The following is a 22,154-nucleotide window of genomic DNA, read 5'->3' as shown; positions in this document are numbered from 1 at the left end:
TCAATGCTCCCACAAAGAGTGACTTTTTGGTGCGGTTTATGGGCTGGCGGCATCATCGGACCGTATTTTTTCCAAAATGAGGCCGGTCAGGCAGTTACTGTGAATGGTGTTCGCTATCGTGAGATGATAACGAACTTTTTATGGCCCGAATTGGAATGTATGGATGTGGACGATATGTGGTTTCAGCAGGACGGTGCCACTTGCCACACAGCTAACGAAACAATGGCACTTTTGCGCAACAAATTCAATGGCCGTGTTATCTCACGTTATAGCGATGTCAATTGGCCGCCAAGATCATGTGATTTGACACCGTTGGACTTTTTTCTTTGGGGTTATTTGAAAGAAAAGGTGTACGTCGATAAGCCAGCAACAATTCAAGAGCTAAAGGATGAGATAATTCGCCACATTAACGGCATAGAACCTCCATTATGCCTCAGCGTCATCGAAAATTTGGACCATGAAGGTGTGCCACCGAGGTCGCGGCGCCCATTTGGCCGATATTTTATTCCATACATAATTGAGTAATACCAATATATCATAATAAAATAAAATTACAATAATTTCCTAAATAGTTTGTCTTTTATTCAAAATCAACATCGGCCCTTGAAATTTATCCACCCTTTATATTAAAGTCAAGTAAACTTTCTCATAACATCATAATTTCATGAACTAAAATTAAAATTACGGATCACTTTCTTTCTTGAAGGTAATCTCAGACAATTCTGAGATTACCTTACGGGAAATTGGTGAAAATTTCCCCTGACGGACCTATCACAAGACTGATACCGACGCTTTAGTTTATCTCAATTTTTACGTTTTCGTATAAAGGGTGATACCGTAAAAATTTGGTCAATATAAACTTGACGTATTTCTTTCAATTTTGCATTTAAAAAACCTGAACACCCCTCATTTTGAAGGTGTGTGTGTAGAATGTTACTCCTATTTCGATAGAATTAAATATTAAGAGTGAGATTCACAGTGGGTTTAGTAAATTTACCGATTTTTTTCTGATAATTGATTGATAGTTTCCCTACGGATTTGGCAGTTCCGAAACGATCGTCCATTTAACCGTCTTGCAGACTTAAAGGGATTTCCCCAAATCACTTTGAAAAACATACTTTTCCTCTGCTAGAGTAATGTGGTATCACAATGAACTGAATAGGCTAAGTTAGCCTGAAAATAAATCGGGATGCCAATCTAACCTAACGTCTGCTGGACTTATCACAGGACTGGTGCTGATATTCCAGTTTATCGTAATTTTAAAATTTTTCATTCAATTTTCTAAGCATGTATACACTGAAAAAAATATTGTCGTAAGGTCAAAGATTTCATATCTTTAAAATACGAATGCAAATTTTGCTTAACATAGAAGACGCATTTCTCTAATATAAAGCTTTTTCCGTTGTCCAAAGTTAATAAACTTTTCAATGAAGTCGTATTGTCCTTATAATTAAGTGATTTGACTTCAAAATAGGTATCATAACATGAAAGAAAAATGTTTTGGGCTAAGGTCAACTTGACTTTAATAATTCAGAAAAAATCTTTAAAATTAATGAAATTGTCTTTAAATTTGTTGTCTTTTTGCATTTTGACTACGAAGCAAAAAATCGTTCAAATATAGGACATGTTTTTCAACACTTTATTTTAAAGAGGGTTTTTATACCCACCACCATTGAATGGTGACGGTGGTATAATAAGTTTGTCATTCCGTTTGTAACACATCGAAATATCGATTTCCGACTATTTAAAGTATATATATTCTTGATCAGGGAGAAATTCTAAGACGATATAACGTTGTCCGTCTGTCTGTCTGTTGTAATCACGCTACAGTCTTCAATAATGAAGCAATTGTGCTGAAAGTCGTCTTTTGTCTGCAGGCAGGTCAAGTTCGAAGATGGGCTATATCGGTCCAGGTTTTGATATAGTCCCCATATAAACCGACCTCCCGATTTGGGGTCTTGGGCTTATAGAAATCGTAGTTTTTATCGAATTTGCCTGAAATTTGAAATCTAGAGGTATTTTATGACCATAAGGAGGTGTGCCAAAAATGGTGAGTATCCGTCCATGTTTTGATATAGCCCCCATATAGACCGAACTCCCGATTTTACTTCTTGGGCTTACAGAAACCGAAGTTTTTATTCAATTTACCTGAAATTGGAAATCTAGAGGTTTTGTAGGACCACAAATACGTGTACCAAAAATTGTGAGTATCGGTCCATATTTTGGTATAGCCCCCATACACAGAAAAAAATATCACCAAAATATTTCCAATTAAAAAGTTAATTGAAGTTGAAAATTTTTTCAATTAATAAATTAATTGCTAATTTTTTTTTAATTTTTAATGAAAAATGTATTTCAACCAATCATTTGTTAATCCAAATAAAAACTTTAAGCCAATTCAGAAAGTAATTAAAAATAGTTACCTTTTTTAATTAATAAATTATTTGAGTTTTGCAATCAACATCAATTAAATTTTTAATTGAATCAATTAAAAAATTAATTGAAATTTGCTGAAAAAATCAATTAATTTTTTAATCAAGAATTTTTTCTATGCCCAATTAAAACTGTGATTGATACTATCATTTTCGTGATTGAAGACATTTCAATTAAAACATTAATTGGATCAATTAATTTGGTGATTGAATCAGAAAAAAAATTTTTTGTGTGTATGGACCGATCTCCCGATTTTACTTCTTGGGCTTCTAGAATCCGTAGTTTTTATCCAATTTGCCTGAAATTGGAAATCTAGAGGTCTTCTGAGACCATAAAGAGGTGTGGCGAAAATGGTGAGTATCGGTCCATGTTTTGGTATAGACCCCATATAAACCGATCTCCCGATTTTACTTCTTGGGCTTCTAGAATCCGTAGTTTTTATCCAATTTGCCTGAAATTGGAAATCTAGAGGTATTCTAAGACCATAAAGAGGTGTGCCAAAAATGGTGAGTATCTGTTCATATTTTGGTATAGCCCCCATATGGACCGATTTCCCCATTTTACTTCTTGGGCTTCTAGAATCCGAACTTTTTATCCAATTTGCCTGAAATTAAAAATCTAGAGGTATTTTCGGGCCACAAAGAGGTGTGCCGAAAACGGTGAGTATCGGTCCATAGCTTAGTATAGCCCCCATGGTTAGGTTAGGTTATGTGGCAGCCCGATGTATCAAGCTCACTTAGACTATTCAGTCCATTGTGATACCACAGTGGTGAACTTCTCTCTATAGCCCCCATAAGAACGATCTCCCGATTTAACTCCTTGGGTTTCTAGAAACCGTAGTTTTTATCTGATTTGCCTGAAATTGTAAATACTCTGGTATTTTAAATAGGCTCACAAAAACGTGTATCGGATTAAGTTTTTATCGGTCCATTTGGTAATGCCTCCATATAGACTGACTTCACTTCTTGAGGGCCCACTGATCATGAAAATTGCTTGAAACTCAATGTAAAATTTCCAGATTTTACTTCTCGGGTGAAAATCTACAGATTTAAGATTTCAAATCAAGACGTTATTTTATAGTTTTCTTGCACACTTACAAGAGATGTTAATGATTCCTCTAAAACTCAAACAAAAATGGTTCTTATAAATCCAGAATCTAATATAGTCCTCATAGTCCTGATTGGCGACATTCTGTCTGCTGCATTAAAAATGTGTGCGTAAATATTTTGAACGCAACAGCAAAGGGTTAAAATAAATGAAGTGTGCAACAACAAATGGCCACGTGGTATAGGTTTGAAAAAAATATATGATAGAACGCATTTGAAATTACCTGTGTTTGTGTTTTGTGGCATTGTAAAAATGGAAAACAATCTACGTTTATTGAAGGTAAGAAATTGTGAAATGTGAATACCGTTTTCCATTGAAGCCTGTTTACAGTAAACGAACTAAGATAATATATTTTTTATTCATTTCTTTTAGTGAGCAATTTTATTTCGTGAAATTGACCAATTAATCCCATCAACTCCATAATTTTATCAAATATATACGAAGAATATGTTTGCAATCAAAATGTGGGTACCGTATTGATCTTTTAAAATTATAAATGTTTTCACTCCTAGTTTTCTTAAAACCAAGAGCGGTATGGGTTTGTTGGATGATTCCCCTTGCAGTTGCGAAGTAGCGTTGGCATTAATTGAATTTTTGTTTTACCTGCCTTTTTCAGTTTGAACCCAAGTAGAGAGCAGTATATCTGATATATAAACTAATGAGCTGAATGGTAAAAAAGTTCTTTCTTTTGGATTTAAAAATATGAAATAACAGGTTGGCTGATAAATCCCCGGTCTGGCACGCTAGTATTAAATGCATATTATTTTTATATAGTACCAACCTTCAAATGATTCGTGTCTTTTGTGAAGCAACTTTTGTTATTGATTGGTATGTAAAATTCAAGCGTGGTGAAATGAGCACGGAGGACGGTGAACGCAGTGGACGCCCGAAAGAGGTGGTTACCGACGAAAACATCAAAAAATTCACAAAATGAATTTGAATGACCATAAAATGAAGTTGATCGAGATAGCAGAGGCCTTAAAGATATCAAAGGAACGTGTTGGTCATATCATTCATCAATATTTGGATATGCGGAAGCTCTGTGCAAAATGGGTGCCGCGCGAGCTCACATTTGACCAAAAACAACAATGTGTTGATGATTCTGAGCGGTGTTTGCAGCTGTTAACTCGTAATACACCCGAGTTTTTCCGTCGATATGTGACAATGGATGAAACATGGCTCCATCACTACACTCCTGAGTCCAATCGACAGTCGGCTGAGTGGACAGCGACCGGTGAACCGTCTCCGAAGCGTGGAAAGACTCAAAAGTCCGCTGGCAAAGTAATGGCCTCTGTTTTTTGGGATGTGCATGGAATAATTTTTATCGATTATCTTGAGAAGGGAAAAACCATCAACAGTGACTATTATATGGCGTTATTGGAGCGTTTGAAGGGCGAAATCGCGGCAAAACGGCCCCATATAAAGAAGAAAAAAGTGTTGTTCCACCAAGACAACGCACCGTGCCGCAAGTCATTGAGAACGCTGGCAAAAATTCATGAATTGGGCTTCGAATTGCTACCCCACCCACCGTATTATCCAGATCTGGCCCCCAGCGACTTTTTCTTGTTCTCAGACCTCAAAAGGATGCTCGCAGGGAAAAAATTTGGCTGCAATGAAAAGGTGATCGCCGAAACTGAGGCCTATTTTGAGGCAAAACCGAAAGAGTACTACCAAAATGGTATTAAAAAATTGGAAGGTCGTCATAATCGTTGTATAGCTCTTGAAGGAAACTATGTTGAATAATAAAAACGAATTTTGACAAAAAAAATGTGTTTTTTCTTTGTTACACCGGGGACTTATCAGCCGATCTGTTAATTAAAATTTTAATTGATTCAATTAAAACTGTGATTTAATTTTATGTTAGAAATCAATCACGTCTTTAATTGATTCAATCACACAATTAATTGATTCCGTGACAACAGTCAATTAAATTTTTAATTGAAAATCGTGTTGGTTTTCAATCAAAATGGGTGATTGATACTATCATTTTCGTGATTGAAGACATTTCAATTAAAAAAATGATTGAATCTGCGATTTTCGTGATTGAAATCAAAAAACAAAAAAATGTGTGTAGTCAAATGTCAACACATTTAAAGACCATTTTATAAATTTTACCCAGTTTTAAGTCAAATCACTATTTACTATAAGGACAAAACGACTTCATTGAAAACTTTATCGACTTTTGGTCTAGGCAAAACGCATTAATGTCAGAGGACATGGAATCTTTGGTCCCACTACTAAAATTTTGTTTAGTTATTATATTGTTTTTACGCTACTCCGATTGCACTTCGTCACCTACCTGTTGATTGTAACACTTAACCATTAAAAACTTTTTTACAACTGTAATATACTCAAATGTGAATTCTTGCAATTCACATTTACCTTTCTGCGAAAGAAGTAATACTCTTTCATGTGTACAATCAAACATTTCATGTTTTTACTACTTTTATGATTCCGATGAAAGTTCCTGGAATTAATTTGAATTTTCAGTGCATAAAGGAAACCAAACTCTACAGGTTACTGTGAGAGTATATAAACACCAAGAAAATACGATGGAAATAGAAAATATAAGGAAACTGCACTGCAAGTACTGAGAACATTTTGTGATGAACAATTTTCATAATTATCTGTTTGGAAACATTGGTTCTTGCAACTTTAACCAACAACCAAACCCTACCCAGCAAAAACTAGGTAACCACATCTCATTACAATTGGCATTACCAGGAGTAAAACTGTCATTACACGTTGCATTATATTGCGGTGAGTTATAAGACTAACTTGTAATGACAAAAATAAATACATCTCGGTAATTTTCGAATTGTTATTCTCAAATTTTTAGGTAGTTGGCTGTTAATGACTTAATAAAATAGAATAAATGTTGGTACCATTAGGTATAATTATTCACATAATTGAGTATTTACTTAAAAAATCAAAAATAATATGTAATGTAACGGTAATTCTGAACATTTTGCCGTTAAGAAATTTTTATCACAAATATTTCATAATAATTGTGCTTTAAATTAATGTCATTATCATATTATATTTTAAATAAATGCTTTCTTATACCTCATTCACATTACACTTCCAAAATGCACTTAAACTAGATGTCAAATGTCATTTGCCTTACAAAAAAGGGACTTAAAATCCACTTTTAGTAGATTTCGAATCTTATGTGAATTGGCTATTGGATATATTATAACGTTATTCACGAATTCAACTCCCTTAAACAACCTACATTTATTTCTATTTTAAGTGTGAAATTATTTGCATATAATCTTATTTAGAAGATTTATTAGTTTTTTTGTTTATTTATACAATATTCGTTTCTATTAAAGTAGTGCTCCTATTACAGCATTACTCGGCATATTTTGATACATTGTAATCGGCAATAAAAAGCAATATTTTCGAGATTTGGTTGCCTGAGACAATAAGTGGCTATTTTGCAAGCTTTGGTGCATCGACGAATACGTGATTACATATTAGGTGATTATATGCTTTAAAAGCACTACTTATTTCATGGCCGAAAGTATGCCTGGGGAGAAGTACTTTCCTCCTAGCACATGGGTATGTAAATTTAATCCGGAGCGATGCCAATTAATAAGTGGTTATTAATTTTTAAATAGGCTTACATACAAGATTACCGGGTAATGAGAGTTTTTGCTGGGAACAGGTTACTGTGATTATAAACTCCTAGAAAACGCGAGCGAAATTGCACTGCAAACACTGAGGACTTTTTCTGAAGAAGAAATTCCTTAACTCGAAACACTGGCTTAAACAGCTGACACACGTATCGTGTCTTGTTTCACTGTCAACCATCTTCACTTTGGTCTATAATTTAAACATGAATCGTCTTAAAAACGATCAATGCTTGCAAATTATTGAATTTTATTATCAATTAAAAATATTATTTATTATCAGTTAAGAAAGTTCATCGTGCGTTTCTTATCGAATAATTCTATTCAGCGAAGAAGCTAATTTTTTGCAGTGAATACCAGTCGGGAGCATTGCAAAACCTACACTGAAAAACATTTCGTTTTACTGAGAGCAACTTGGCTTTAATACTTCTGAAAAAAAATTTTAAAAATTAATGAAATTGTCTTTAATTTTGTTGACTTTTTGCGACTTGGCTACAAAGCTTTTAAAAATAGGATATGTTTTTTAAAACTTTATTTTAAAGATGTTTTTTTTATTTGAAACATAGCTATTTGTAGTCAAATTTCAAAAGCAAAATGTTATATTTGGACGGGGAACATGAATCATTTTTGTAGCAAAAATATTTTTTTTCTCAAATCGGAAGATGGGTCTATATGAGGACTATACCAAAACAAACGGCCGATACACAATATATTCGGCACAGCTATATGTGCACTGAAAAAGCTATTGTCGTGAGGTCAAATATTTCATGTCTTTAAAATACGAATGCAAATTTTGCTTAGCATAGAAGGCGCATTTCTTTAATATAAAGCTGTTTTCCTTGGCCAATTAGCAACAATTTTTTTATTAACACGCACGTGCCTCAAGAAAAAAATATTTGCGAATTCAAAAAGAGGTTTTTATACATGTGACTTTTTTCAAAAATTACAACAAAAAGTTTGAAAGTTTTTATTAAATCTGTTGTAGTACATGTCAAATAAAATATTTCTGGAAGTCAAATCTCAGAATTGCAAAAAACAACAGATGAGAAATTTTTCAAATTGAAAAGTTGCCTGTGGGCAACTTTGGGCAGTTGTGGTAGTAAAATTACATATTTTTGGACAAAAGGTTTGAAAAACAATGATTTTGAAAAAAATTTGAACTTTGATTGGGAAAACATATCTGCAATGCAGTGGGGAATTTGGAAGGAATCGTAAGAAGGGTCACAGAAAAAAATTTCACGGAAAATTTTCCAATTAAAATTTTAATTGAGTTTTAAAAAATATTCGATTAAAAATTTAATTGAATCAACAAATTTTTTAATTGAAAAAAAAATCAATCACAAAACTTAATAGTATCAATTAATTTTTTAATTGGATCAATTAATTTTTTAATTGACCTTCAATTAATTTTTTAATTGATACTATCATTTCTGTGATTGAACACATTTCAATCAAAAAATTAATTGGATCAATTAATTTCGTGATTGAATCAGAAAAATTTTTTTTTGTGTGGAGGAAGCCACTTCTTGGCAACATACTAGTGGATTAGCACGAATATTGGCGCTTTATAATACTTTGGTTTTTTTTACACCGCCAGTTAAATTGACATGGGTTAAAAAAAAAAAAAAAAAAAAAACATTTTCGTGATTCACGCGAAGCCGTGAATGAAATTTAAACGAAATCTCGTAAATGTGCGTGAACGGGACTAAAGAAAAATGTGTGGCGCGTGAGTAAAAATCAAATTGTGTTCGTGATTGTGAGTTAGTAAAATTTCTCCGAAATCACACTCCCGATAAAAATTTACTTTCACGATTCAACTCACGCTCAAGATAAAATTCATGTTCACGATAAAATTCACACTCACGGTAAAACAGAGACACAAAAAGTCACAATCACGAACAAATTCATGTTCACGATTAAATTCAAGCTCACCGATTTTAATCACCTTAACTTATTTAATCAGATTAAGATTTCAATAGCGTGAGTCACGAGAAATTTCGTTAATTACCAGAATTTTATTGAGCCACGAAAATTGTCGTGTTGCGAAAATATTCGTGACTCAAGAGATTTGTCGTGAATTACAAAAATTGTTGTGAATCGTGCGAAAGCATGAGTCATAAACGTTGTTCATGTGTGAGCGAGCGCGAGTATGACTTTTCATTTCGTGACCGTGAATACCTACCCACATGGCGTGCGTACAAATATTTCTTCGTGCATGTGTTTGAGCGTGATTGAAATTCCACTCACGCACGCATCTAAGTACATATTTACCGTAAAATAACAAAAAACATAAAAAAAACCAAAAAACGTAATACGGGTATCATTACAAAACAAACTATTTTGTAGTCACAATTGCCCAAAGTTACCCACAGGCAACATTCTCTACCACCTAAACGAATGGGCGTGGCGACCCGAAATTTTGGCTAGACGCTTCTTAAATGACTTCATCATGATTAAAAGTAACAAAAAAATTTAGCGATACCTATAAAAATGCGGGGTCGAAAGGGTTAAGTGATTTGACTTCAAAATGGGTATCATAACATGAAAGAAAAAATTTTTGGGCTAAGATCAACTTGACTTTAATAATTCAGAAAAATTCTTTAAAATTAATGAAATTGTCTTTAAATTTGTTGTCTTTTTGCATCTTGACTACAAAGCAAATGATCGTCCAAATAAAGGACATATTTTTCAACACTTTATTTTAAAGACGTTTTTTAATCGAAACCTAGCATAATTTCTACTGGAAGTTGAGTCTTAAAGGTCGTTTTTAAAGGTCTTTGATAGCATATTAAGAAAAAAGCTGAAAAAATTAAAAATTATAATTTGCTCCCTAGAAGCAAGTACACAAAACCCAAATTTAAAAGAGAATTGTATCTTAAAAGTATCCTTACTTGTATTCTCCGTTTTTTTGGCTCGGAATCAATACCAAAATTTTTAAAGTAAAGACAAAATCTTTGTAACCGGGCATGCTTTTTTTCGGTGTGACTCTAAAATACCTTTACCTTTCGAATTTCAGACAAATCGGATAAAAACTACGATTTGCAGAAGCCGCAGACCCCAAAATGGGGAGTCGGTTTATACACTGAAAAAAAAGCATGCCCGGTTCCAAAGATTTTGTCTTTACTCTAAAAATTTTGGTATTGATTCCGAGCCAAAGATGCGGAGAATACAAGTAAGGATACTTTTAAGACACAATTCTCTTTTAATTTTGGGTTTGGTGTACTTGCTTCTGGGAAGCAAATTTTAATTTATCGCTTTTTCAGCTTTTTTTCTTCATATGCTATCACAGTCCTTTAAAAACGAGTTAACGACAACTTTATTTTCCAAATTAAGACTCGACTTCAAGTAGAAATTATGCTATATTTCAAGTAAAAAACTTCTTTAAAATAAAGTGTTGAAAAACATGTCCTATATTTGAATGATTTTTTGCTTTGTAGTCAAGATGCAAAAAGACAACAAATTTAAAGACAATTTCATTAAATTTAAAGAATTTTTCTGAATTATTAAAGTCAAGTTGACCTTAGCCTATAAATTTTTTCTTTCATGTTAAGATACCCATTTTTAAGTCAAATCACTTAATTATAAGGACAATACGACTTCATTGAAAAGTTTATCGAGTTTTGGACAAGGAAAATAACTTTATTTTAGAGAAATGCGTCTTCTATGCTAAGTAAAATTTGTATTCGTATTTTAAAGACATGAAATCTTTGACCTCACGACAATATTTTTTTCAGTGTATGGAGGCTATAGCAAACCCTGAACAGATATCGGTCTTCTTCGAATTTGACCAGCAAACAAAAAACGAATCTGTAGCAACGAATCAGGACCATAGCGCTAATATTGAAGACAGAGATTCGGACATCGTTATATCGTCTTAGAATTTCTCCCTGATCAAGAATATTTATACTTTAAATAGTCGGAAATCCATATTCCGATGTGTTACAAACGGAATTTCAAACTTCCCAGCAAAAAAAAAAACATGATAGTTGTTCCACAATTTCTTTTTAAGAGCATCTCGGGATCCTGCATTAATCTTTTTCCACATCCAATGAAGTTCTTTTGGACCAGTCTTAGAAAATACGCTTGTTGGTGGTATAAAGTTTAAATTTTAGATGTTTAAATGTCGCAAAAAAGAATAGAAAATCAACAACAAAAAAGTAAAACAATAATGGAAATAAAATGAAAAATTTCACCCCAGCGGGGATTTGAACCTGTGAGATTTGAACCTGTGTTCTATAGTTTTTCATTCATACTAATCAAGAATATAAAAGTGCAATAAAAAATGTTAACAAAAATAAAAAGTGAAAACGCTGATTTTTTTTATTTCTTCATTCAAATGAACTTCCAAGGGCCAACTTCTAAAGCAATGCAAAGGATCCGAAAACGAAGTATGACAAGCTCATGTAAAATTCATTGGAGATGCTCATAGTTTGCACTACTCCCGGATCACAAGTTGGGGATCCAAACTACTTTTTTAAAAGCTCTTTTTTTGCTGGGTTATTATACATTCATCAACATTCTATAGTGGTGGATATAAAAAGAAGAAAAATTGAAATTTTTAACATTCGGTTTAAATCGGTAGTGAAAGTGTTAAAGCCTTCAATTTCATACAAAACTAATGTATATTTTTATTGCGCCTGATATATTCTATATGAAATATAGAGTTTTCCTTGTGCAATAGAGAAGTTTTAGAAAAATCAAGGCAACCAAGGAAATTTTGTTTGTCCAAAAGTTCTCATAGTCAACAAAACAGTAAACAAGAAAATAACACCGAAGAAATATTCCATGAATTATCTTTAACATACTATCCCCTGCCATATACAAAAAGCGAAGAGTTTTCAACTTAACCGTTTAAAACAAACAAAAAGCAAAAAAACAAAGACCAACAATTTTTTTTTTTTTTTGGGAACATCTATAAATTTGCATTCTCTCAAAACATACAATAATTCTTAATTGGTAACAAAAAAAAAAATAAAAAGAGAGAAAGTTTACCCCAGACGTTTCTGTCGCGCCTCTTTACGGCCATAGGATAAGGGCAGTGTGAAACGTGTAACGATTCCTTCCGGTCCAAAGACATTCGAGGGTATATTATCCAACGAATCGGAGAGTGAACGTGAATCCGATTGGTCTTGTAAACTAAAATGTTATTGGTTTTTTTATTTAAACATAATAAAAGTAAAAAAAAAAATAAATAAAGAAAAATTAAATCAAAAATACTCCAAAACACACACAGACAAACACATTCATTCATTCAGCATAATCAAATGCTTTTCGAGTTGGATTGGGGGACACAGGAAACGTGTTGTAATGAATGTACATGTTAAGTTCACCCACACACACGCACACACATATATATTTTTATATAAACACAAATATGGTACATTCACATATTAAATTAAATTAGATTAAATTAAATTTCTTTCCAATATGAAATGCAAATATGAGTGACATAATGAAAATTCTAATTCATTGTATGATTTTCCCAAATTGATATGACATCTATTGAAGGTGTTAAAACTTGCACACGAAACCATACCAAATTATAGACATACCGAAATTCTTGTGCAAATATACCATTGACTGTTTAAAAAAATGAAAGCAGCAAAAAAAATTTTTTGCAAGTTATTTCACAAATATCGCTTTTTATGCATATCCAGCTGGATCCCCTATCAAAATGTTCCACATCCTAGGAAGTTTATTTCTTTTCCAAAAATCTCAGAAAATGTGTATTTTAAGTGCAAAAAAAAAGAATATTAACAAAAAATTAAAACAAGAAAAGTACAACAACAAAAAAAACTTTTTAAATAAATTTCATGCCTCGAAGATTTGAAGTTGTGACGTTTAGAGATTTTACTTTGGAATTTTCACTTCTTCAGTATGGGGATACAAAAGTCGAAAATCGTCGACATTTTTCCCAAAAAAATTGACTTTTAATATATTTAATTCTATTTTCTATAGAAAATTTTGTTAACATTTTATGTCTATACAAATTTTTTGCAAAATTTTATTTCTATCGAAAATTTTATCAAAATTTCATTTCTATAGAAAATTTTGTTAACATTTTATTTCTAAAAAAAATTTTCTCAAAATTTTATTTCTATATAAAATTTTATCAAAATTTTATTCATATGAAAATTTTGTCAAAATGTATTTCTATAAGGAAAATTTTGTCAAAATTTTATTTATAGAGAAAATTTTGCCAAACATTTTTTTATATGGAAAATTCTGTCAAAATTTTATTTCTTTAGAAAACTTTGTATTCCATAGAAAATTTTGTCAAAAAAATTTTTTTTCTATAGAAAATTTTGTCAAAGTTTTATTTCTATAGAAAATTTTTTCAAACTATTATTTCTATAGAAAATTTTGTCAAAATTTTATTTCTATAGAAAACTTTGTATTTCATAGAAAATTTTGTCAATTTTTTTTTCAATAGAAAATGTTGTCAAAATATTATTTCTATAGAAAATGTTGTCAAAATATTATTTCTATAGAAAAATTTGTCAAAATTTTATTTCTATAGAAAATTTTGTCAAAATTTTATTTCTGTATAAAATTTTGCCAAAACTTTATTCATATAGAAAATTTTGTCAAAATTTTATTTCTGTAGAAAATTATCGCAAAATTTTATTTCTGTAGCAAATTATCGCAAAATTTTGCTCTATAGAAAATGTTGTCAAAGTTTGCTCTATAGAAAATTTTGCCAACATTTTATTTATAGAGAAAAATTTGCCAAAATTTTATTCATAGAGAAAATTTTGCGAAAATTTTATTCATATAGAAAGTTTTGTCATATAGAAATTTCTATAGAAATTTGTTTTTAAATTCTATTTCTATAGACAATTTTGTCTATAAGAATTTTATCAAAATTTTATTTCTATAAAAAATTTTGTCAAAATTTTATTTCTATAGAAAATTTTGTCAAAATTTTATTTCTATAGAAAATTTTGTTAACATTTTATTTCTATAGAAAATTTTGCCAAAATTTTATTCATATTGAAAATTTTGTCAAAATTGTATTTCTATAAAGAAAATTTTGTCAAAAATTTATAGGAAAAGAGATATGTTTGTACGAATTTATTTCGGCATAAGCCGGCTATCAAGCAAAACCTTTTTTCGGAAGGTTCAAATGTGGTTAATTGTTGGGTTTAATGAACTGCCTGAATTTATTCTGATAACTGGTTGATATTTTTACTGCAAGTAGAGGATGCTGATGAGGAATGAAAACTTTGTATTCCATAGAAAACTTTGTCAACATTTTATTTCTATAGAAAATTTTGTCAAAATATTATTTCTATAGAAAATTTGTCAAAATTTTATTTCTATATAAAATTTTGCAAAAACTTTATTCATATAGAAAATTTTGTCAAAATTTTATTTCTGTAGCAAATTATCGCAAAATTTTATTTTGTCAAATTTTGCTCTATGAAAATTTTGCCAACATTTGATTTATAGAGAAAAATTTGCCAAAATTTTATTCATAGAGAAAATTTTATTCATATTGAAAATTTTTTCCAAATATTATTTCTATAGAAAATTTTGTCAAAATTTTATTTCTATAGAAAATATGTATTTCATAGAAAATTTTGTCAATTTTTTTTTTCAATAGAAAATGTTGTCAAAATATTATTTCTATAGAAAATGTTGTCAAAATATTATTTCTATAGAAAAATTTGTCAAAATTTTATTTCTATAGAAAATTTTGTCAAAATATTATTTCTATAGAAAATTTGTCAAAATTTTATTTCTATATAAAATTTTGCAAAAACTTTATTCATATAGAAAACTTTGTCAAAATTTTATTTCTGTAGCAAATTATCGCAAAATTTTATTTTGTCAAATTTTGCTCTATGAAAATTTTGCCAACATTTTATTTATAGAGAAAAATTTGCCAAAATTTTATTCATAGAGAAAATTTTATTCATATTGAAAATTTTTTCCAAATTTTCTTTCTATAAATAATTTTTTAAAAATTCTATTTCTATAGACAATTTTGTCTATAAGAATTTTATCAAAATTTTATTTCTATAGAAAATTTTGTCAAAATTTTATTTCTATAAAAATTTTTGACAAAATTTTATTTCTATAGAAAATTTTGTCAAAATTTTATTTTTATAAAAAATTTTGTCAAAATTTTACTTCTATAGAAAATATTGTCAAAATTTTATTTCTATAGAAAATTTAGTCAACATTTTATTTCTATAGAAAATTTTGTCAACATTTTATTTCTATAGAAAATTTTGTCAAAATTTTCTTTTGTGGAAAAAAAAAATAATATGGTCGCATTTGTGGTAAAAATATTACAATTTTAAAGGAATTCTGTTTTTTTGTTTTTTTTTTTTGTGGGAAATGCTAATTTAGTAAATCTTTATGCTTCATTTCTGTAGAATTTCCCCACATCCTATGGTGGAGGGTATAAAATGGGGGAAAATTAGGTTTGTCATTCCGTTTCGAACACATCAAAGTATTGGTCTTACACCCCATAAAGTATTCTCGGTTGTGGTGAAATTCTGAGTCGATCTGTGCGTACGCTAACGAACGAAACCAGATATCCTTTTGAAACTTGGCAAAAGTAGCTGTTATTGATGTAAGTCGGATGGTATTGCAAATGGGTCACATCGGACTACTTTTAGGTATATAAACTGACCCACAGATTTGGCTTGCGGAGCCTTTTGGAGGAGAAAATATCATCCGATTCAGTTGAAATTTGGTACGGCGTCCATGTTCTCTACTAACCACGCAAAAATAGACCCACATCGACCCATAATTATATATAACCCCCATACAAACCCAGATTATACTTTATGAGATTCCTGGAAAGCAAATTTTATCCCATCCGATTGAAATTTGGTACGTGATGCCAGTACAAAAAATTCGCTTCTGTAACATATATTACCAAAAATATTCTGCTTCAAGCATATATACTTTCAGGATTTGTCCAAATAAAATATTGTTTGTATTGTTCAAACATATTATGTTTTATCTTGGACAAATTTTTAATGAAATTTTCTTTGTGTGTATATATTTTTAAGACGCCAATTGGTTACTTTCATTTTTTTTACTTGCGGCATGGTCTCTCGGACTCACTTCCTAAACACATATATGTTTATAGGCAATTTCTAAATTATTATATGTTTGCATCCACACACATTATATTTAAAAAAATGCTATGTCCCAAACATGTTATGCTAGTTTATGAACATTATATGCTTGCACTTAAAAATAATGTGCTAAAAATTTGAGTTCCAAACATATAATTTTTACATCCAAATATATGAAAATTAGTCTTTTGCGTCCGTGTATAGATAGGCATCATCAACTGAATTGGTTTATATGGTTACCCAGCAAAAAAATTTGGAAGTTCTTCTTAAGGCACAACTTTAAAAGCACTTCCAAAAATGTTCTCCCAAAGATGTTCTTTATTTAAACTGCACAGGAAGTTCATTTGAGTCAATTTTTTATAACTCGCTTTTTTCATATTTTTAATGGGAAATTTAAAATTTTATTGTTTCAAATGGGTTTAAAACATATCAAAAATTAATAAAATAGTGCAAATTATTTAAATTTTGCCGAAAAAAATGCTAAATCCTTTCTAGAAAAATTGCGAATTTTTAAAAATATTTGATGTTAAACGTTCCAGCCAACCGTTATAATGCATTAAAAATCATAACAAATTTTAAAAATTATTTATTCGTCAAAATATCACAAAATTTCTTTATTCACATCCAAATCACTGGATTCGCATCACACCTTAGGAAGTGATGCGAATTCAGTGCAACGGCTGTTGAAATGGTGGACATCCATCCTATGACAAGCCCATGTTAAAATCATCGTTTCTGTGCCAATTTTGCACCACTTCCGGATCCAAAAAGAACATTTTCACTACTTTTTTGGCGACGCTTTTTTTTGCTGGGTATTTAATCTTTTTTGTCTAACGTAGACTCCATATAGACTAACTTAATATTTAGAGGACTACACGCAGAGAAGGAATATGATCACCTCAAACATGTTTCAAGAGCAAAATGTTATTTTTGTATGGTGACCATGTAACATGTTTGTCACTAAAATGTTATTTTCTCGTAAAATATAACCTGCTTGCCGAAATCAGATACATGATTTCCGAGAAAATGACATTGTTGCGAAAACCATGTTACATGGTCACCACCCAAAAATAACATTTTGCTCTTAAAACATTTTTGAGGTGATCATATTCCTTCTCTGGGTGTATGTTATGAAGTTTTAAGATATCTTGCCATTGGAAAGTTTTTTTACAACTAAATTAATTCGACTGTGGATGGCGGTCTTTAGGCTGTCTATGCAATCCATGATGAACTGGAATTAAACCCTGCACCCTCAAAAAAAATTGCATCTGTAACTCCCAAACATATTCTGCTTCAAGCATATATATTTTCAGAATTTGTGCAAACAAAAACTTGTTTGTATTGTGCAAACATATTTTATGTTTCACCCTAAGCATAGTTTTTCAAGACTCCGAATGCAAAATGTAATGTGTAAATTGAATAATGTTTAGATTTAAGCAATTAAAAAAGTTGATGTTGATGAATACAAGCTCTTTTATCAACATAAAAAATATGTCTTTCAAACAGAACACAATTCTCATATCATTTTCTCACTGTATTACGTTGATGTCTTTCGTTATCTATCTCCTTCGCCATCTTTATATTTTTTCGCTATTCTCTCTTGCACTATCGGATGTTTCAAAACATATATAAGTTTATACGAAAATTTCAAATTAATATATGTTTGCATTCAAAGATATTATATTTAAGAAAATGTGATGTCCCAAACAATATATGTTCTATTAACATATATGTCCCAGACATGTTGTACTAGTTTATGAACTTGCACTTAAAAATAATGGGTTAAAAATTTGAGTGTCAAACATATAATTTTTTACACCGAAACATATGAAAAACAGTCGTTTTCGTGCGTTTGTGTATGCAAAGCGGGCATGCAATCCATTGCACTAGAATGGCCTCTCAGGTAATGCGCTTTACAGACTATCAGTTATTCCGGACGGAATGTCGGTGTTTGTAAAGAATCTTACAGTGTGTCGGATCGATACGACTTGTCGGCGATGACTAAATAATCGGTAAATGTGTTATCGATCCCATAAACATGCAGCAGTATCGATTATGCCTTCGGACTTAACTTATAATGTGCACAATATATGGGATATGTTCGACACGAGCACTGTCGTCCGGAATAACTGATAGTCTGTAAAGCTCATAACGCACACAAAAATAATTCTTTCTTCCGAAACGAAATTAACGCAGTTGTTTTTTCTTGTTATCTCCTAAAAAGCACACAAATCTTTATTTATTATACACGTCGCCACGTTTGTAGCCAATGAGCTATGCTGGACATGAAAGCAACAACTTTACCAACAAGATTTTAGACAAACATCATTGGTCTAAAATTTCGATTATCAGAAAAGAAATAATTTTTTTTTGTTTGTAGACATTGGAAATCCAGTTTTCCGATTTTTATGTTGAATATTAATTTTGTTCGTTTTTGTTTTTTTTTTTTTAATATCCACATTTATTAATCGATTTTGGCCAACATCAAAATTTCTTAATCAAGTTTGGTCAACACACGCAATTTGTCATCTTTGGAAAACATTAATAGTCGATTAGTCGAAATTGAGGATTAGAGGAAAAATCGATTGACGTCTTTTGTATACTCGTACCTACACCCAAAACAAAATGTATGATTTTGAAATGTAACTATTGAGGTAAGTGTGCGATATGTATGTATATGCTCAACAAATATGATATAAATGATATAAAATATACGTAAATAAATTACAGAAACACAAATCTACAATGTTAAACAAAAACCGATTTTATAAGAAGAAAACTTACCTTAAACTTAAATCAGGTGAGGCACAACGTATGGCCACGCTTAAAATTTGTGGAACCAATCGCATGGCCATGGCAACTTGATTACGCCAAATGCGTAAATAAAGATCCTTTTGGCTTTCGGTGGGCACCCGTTTTGTAGGCGCGGATGAACGCAATAAAGAGGCACGATTGTCACTCACAGGTCTAAAAGAGAAATGAAGGAGACAATGTAAAATGTTATAAATAAACCATAGGTAAAGAGGTCGATACTACATAGAAAACAAGTATATACGGCCGTAAGTTCGGCCAGGCCGAAGCTTATGTACCCTCCATCATGGATTGCGTAGAACCTTCATCTAAACACTGCCATCCACAATCTAATTACTTAAGGTGCGGTAAAGTAGACATACAATTTTGACAAAATTTTCTACAGAAATAAAATTTTAACAAAATTTTCTATAGAAATAAAATTTTCACAAAATTTTCTATAGAAATAAAAATTTTGACAAAATTTTCTATAGAAAGAAAATTTTGACAAAAATTTCTATAGAAATAAAATTTTAACAAAATTTTCTATAGAAATAAACTTTTGACAAAATTTTCTATAGAAATAAAATCTTGGTAGATTATTTTTGGCTCGAGTGGCAACCATGATTATGAACCGAATAAAATTTGAACAAAATTTTCTATAGAAATAAAATTTTGACAAATTTTTTTATAGAAATAAAATTATGACAATGATGAAAATTTTATTATGAACCGAATAAAATTTTAACAAAATTTCTATAGAAATAAAATTTTTACAAAATTTTCTACAGAAATAAAATTTTGACAAAATTTTCTATAGAAATAAAATTTTGGTAGATTATTTTTGGCTCTAGTGGCAACCATGATTATGAACCGATATGGACCAATTTTTGTGTAATTGGACCAATTTTGGTATGGTTGTTAGTGACCATATACTAACACGACGTTCCTAATTTGAACCGGATCGGATGAGTTTTGCTCCTCCAAGAGGCTGCGGAGGTCAAATCTGGAGAATGTTTTATATGGGGGCTATATATAATTATGGACCGATATGGACCAATTCTGGCACGGTTGTTAAAGATCATATACTAACACCATGTTCCAAATTACAACCGGATTGGATGAAATTGGCTTCTCTTGGAGACTTCGCAAGCCAAATCTGGGGATCGGTTTATATGGGGGCTATATATAATTATGAACCGATGTGAACCAATTTTTGCATGGTTGTTAGAGACCATATACCAATACCATGTACCAAATTTCAGGCGGATCGGATGAAATTTGCTTCTCTTTGAGGCTCCGCAAGCCAAATCTGGGGATCGGTTTATATGGGGGCTATATATAATTATGGACCGATGTGGATCAATTTTTGTATGATTGTTAGAGACCATATACCAACACCATGTACCAAATTTCAGCCGAATCGGATGAAATATGCTTCTCTTAGAGGCTCCACAAGCCAAATCTGGGGATCGGTTTATATGGGGGGTATATATAATTATGGACCGATATGGACCAATTTTTGCATGGTTATTAGAGACCATATACCAACATCATGTACCAAATTTCAGCCGGATCGGATGAAATTTGCTTCTCTTTGAGGCTCCGCAAGCCAAATCTGGGGATCGGTTTATATGGGGGCTATATATAATTATGGACCGATGTGAACCAATTTTTGCATGGTTGTTAGAGACCATATACCAACACCATATACCAAATTTCAGCCGGATCGGATGAAATATGCTTCTGTTAGAGGCTCCACAAGCCAAATCTGAGGGTCCCTTTATATGGGGGCTATACGTAAAAGTGGACCGATATGGCCCATTTTCAATACCATCCGACCTACATCGATAACAACTACTTGTGCCAAGTTTCAAGTCGATAGCTTGATTCGTTCGGAAGTTAGCGTGATTTCAACAGACGGACGGACGGACGGACGGACGGACGGACATGCTTAGATCGACTCAGAATTTCACCACGACCCAGAATATATACTTTATGGGGTCTTAGAGCAATATTTCGATGTGTTACAAACGGAATGACAAAGTTAATATACCCCCATCCTATGATGGAGGGTATAAAAAGTAAACTGTTTTATAGGAAGAATGCACTATCTCGTGCGAAAATTGAACAAAATTATACTCCACATTTTTAGATTTTCAGAAAGCGTTATTAAAACCAGAAAAATATGATGTTCTCCATTAGCGTAGCTAGACAATTTTCCTAGGGGGGGCTATAGCCCCCCTAGCTAAATCTTTATAGACTGACCTTATAGGTTCAAATAATGTTTTATTCCATAAAATTGAATAAAAAAATAGACATCAAAATAACTCGACAATCAATTTATAATAAAGCAACTAAAAGTGCCCTACGGGAAATTGGTGCAAATTGCCACTGACGGACCTATCACAGAACTGGTACTGGTTCGACATATTTCAAAAGTTTTTTTTTCATTTCGGATTCGATTAGGAGCCCAAATTGAAAGAGATTTCTAAGAGTTTGTCCGAGACTGGTTCCTGAGGACCTGTTTATGGGTTGCTCCTGCTAAATTGTCCCAGGACGTGTCCTTTGGGATGAGTCCAAGACGCGTCCTAAAATGTAAGTTTACTCCGTCAATGACGAACCCATGTTAAAGTGGACGGTCCCTTCCATACGTTTTGATCAGAACAGGGACTGGTCCATACACACCAGGGACTAGTCCTGTACCAGTTATGTGGTTGATCCATTTCCCGTAGGGTAGTTCCACACTTTTCCCAGCAAAAAATTGGGAGTTGTTCTAAAGGCACAACTTTAAAAGCACTTCCAAAAATGTCCTCACAAAGAAGTTAACTATTTTAACTACACAGGAAGTTTGTTTACTTCATTTTTTTATATTTTAATGCGTAATTTTTTGTTTTCTTTTTTCAAATAGTTTAAAAAAAGAGTAAGAATAAATAAAATGGTACAAATTATTCAAATTTTGCCACAAAAATGCTAAATCCATTATAGAAAAATCGATAATATTTGAAAAAACGTTTCAAACAAGCGTTAGAATGCATTAAAAATCATAAAAAAGTATAAAAATTATTTATTTGGGAAAATATCACAAATT

The 22,154-nt window shown here is 31.4% G+C and overlaps 1 protein-coding gene across 10 annotated transcripts in view; it reads right to left on the bottom strand.

Moving 5' to 3' along the window:
- The window catches only part of fry (microtubule binding protein furry), a 289,484-nt gene that overhangs the window by 195,816 nt on the left and 71,514 nt on the right, over positions 1-22,154 (bottom strand). For 6 of the 10 annotated variants that reach the window (XM_075304475.1, XM_075304474.1, XM_075304479.1 and 3 more), the window contains 2 exons: positions 19,058-19,240; positions 12,168-12,311 (listed from right to left, as the gene is read on the bottom strand). In XM_075304475.1, coding sequence (XP_075160590.1) covers positions 12,168-12,311; positions 19,058-19,240 — 327 coding nt within the window. The remainder of the gene's footprint in view (positions 1-12,167; positions 12,312-19,057; positions 19,241-22,154) is intronic. The other 4 variants (XM_075304481.1, XM_075304484.1, XM_075304482.1 and 1 more) reach the window with 1 other exon arrangement.

This window comes from Haematobia irritans, chromosome 4 (genome assembly GCF_050003625.1).
Source record: "Haematobia irritans isolate KBUSLIRL chromosome 4, ASM5000362v1, whole genome shotgun sequence".
In the NCBI taxonomy this organism is placed as follows: Eukaryota; Metazoa; Arthropoda; class Insecta; order Diptera; family Muscidae; genus Haematobia; species Haematobia irritans.
The sequence above is the reverse complement of the archived record's forward strand: the minus strand, read 5'-3'. Positions and strand labels throughout refer to the sequence as shown.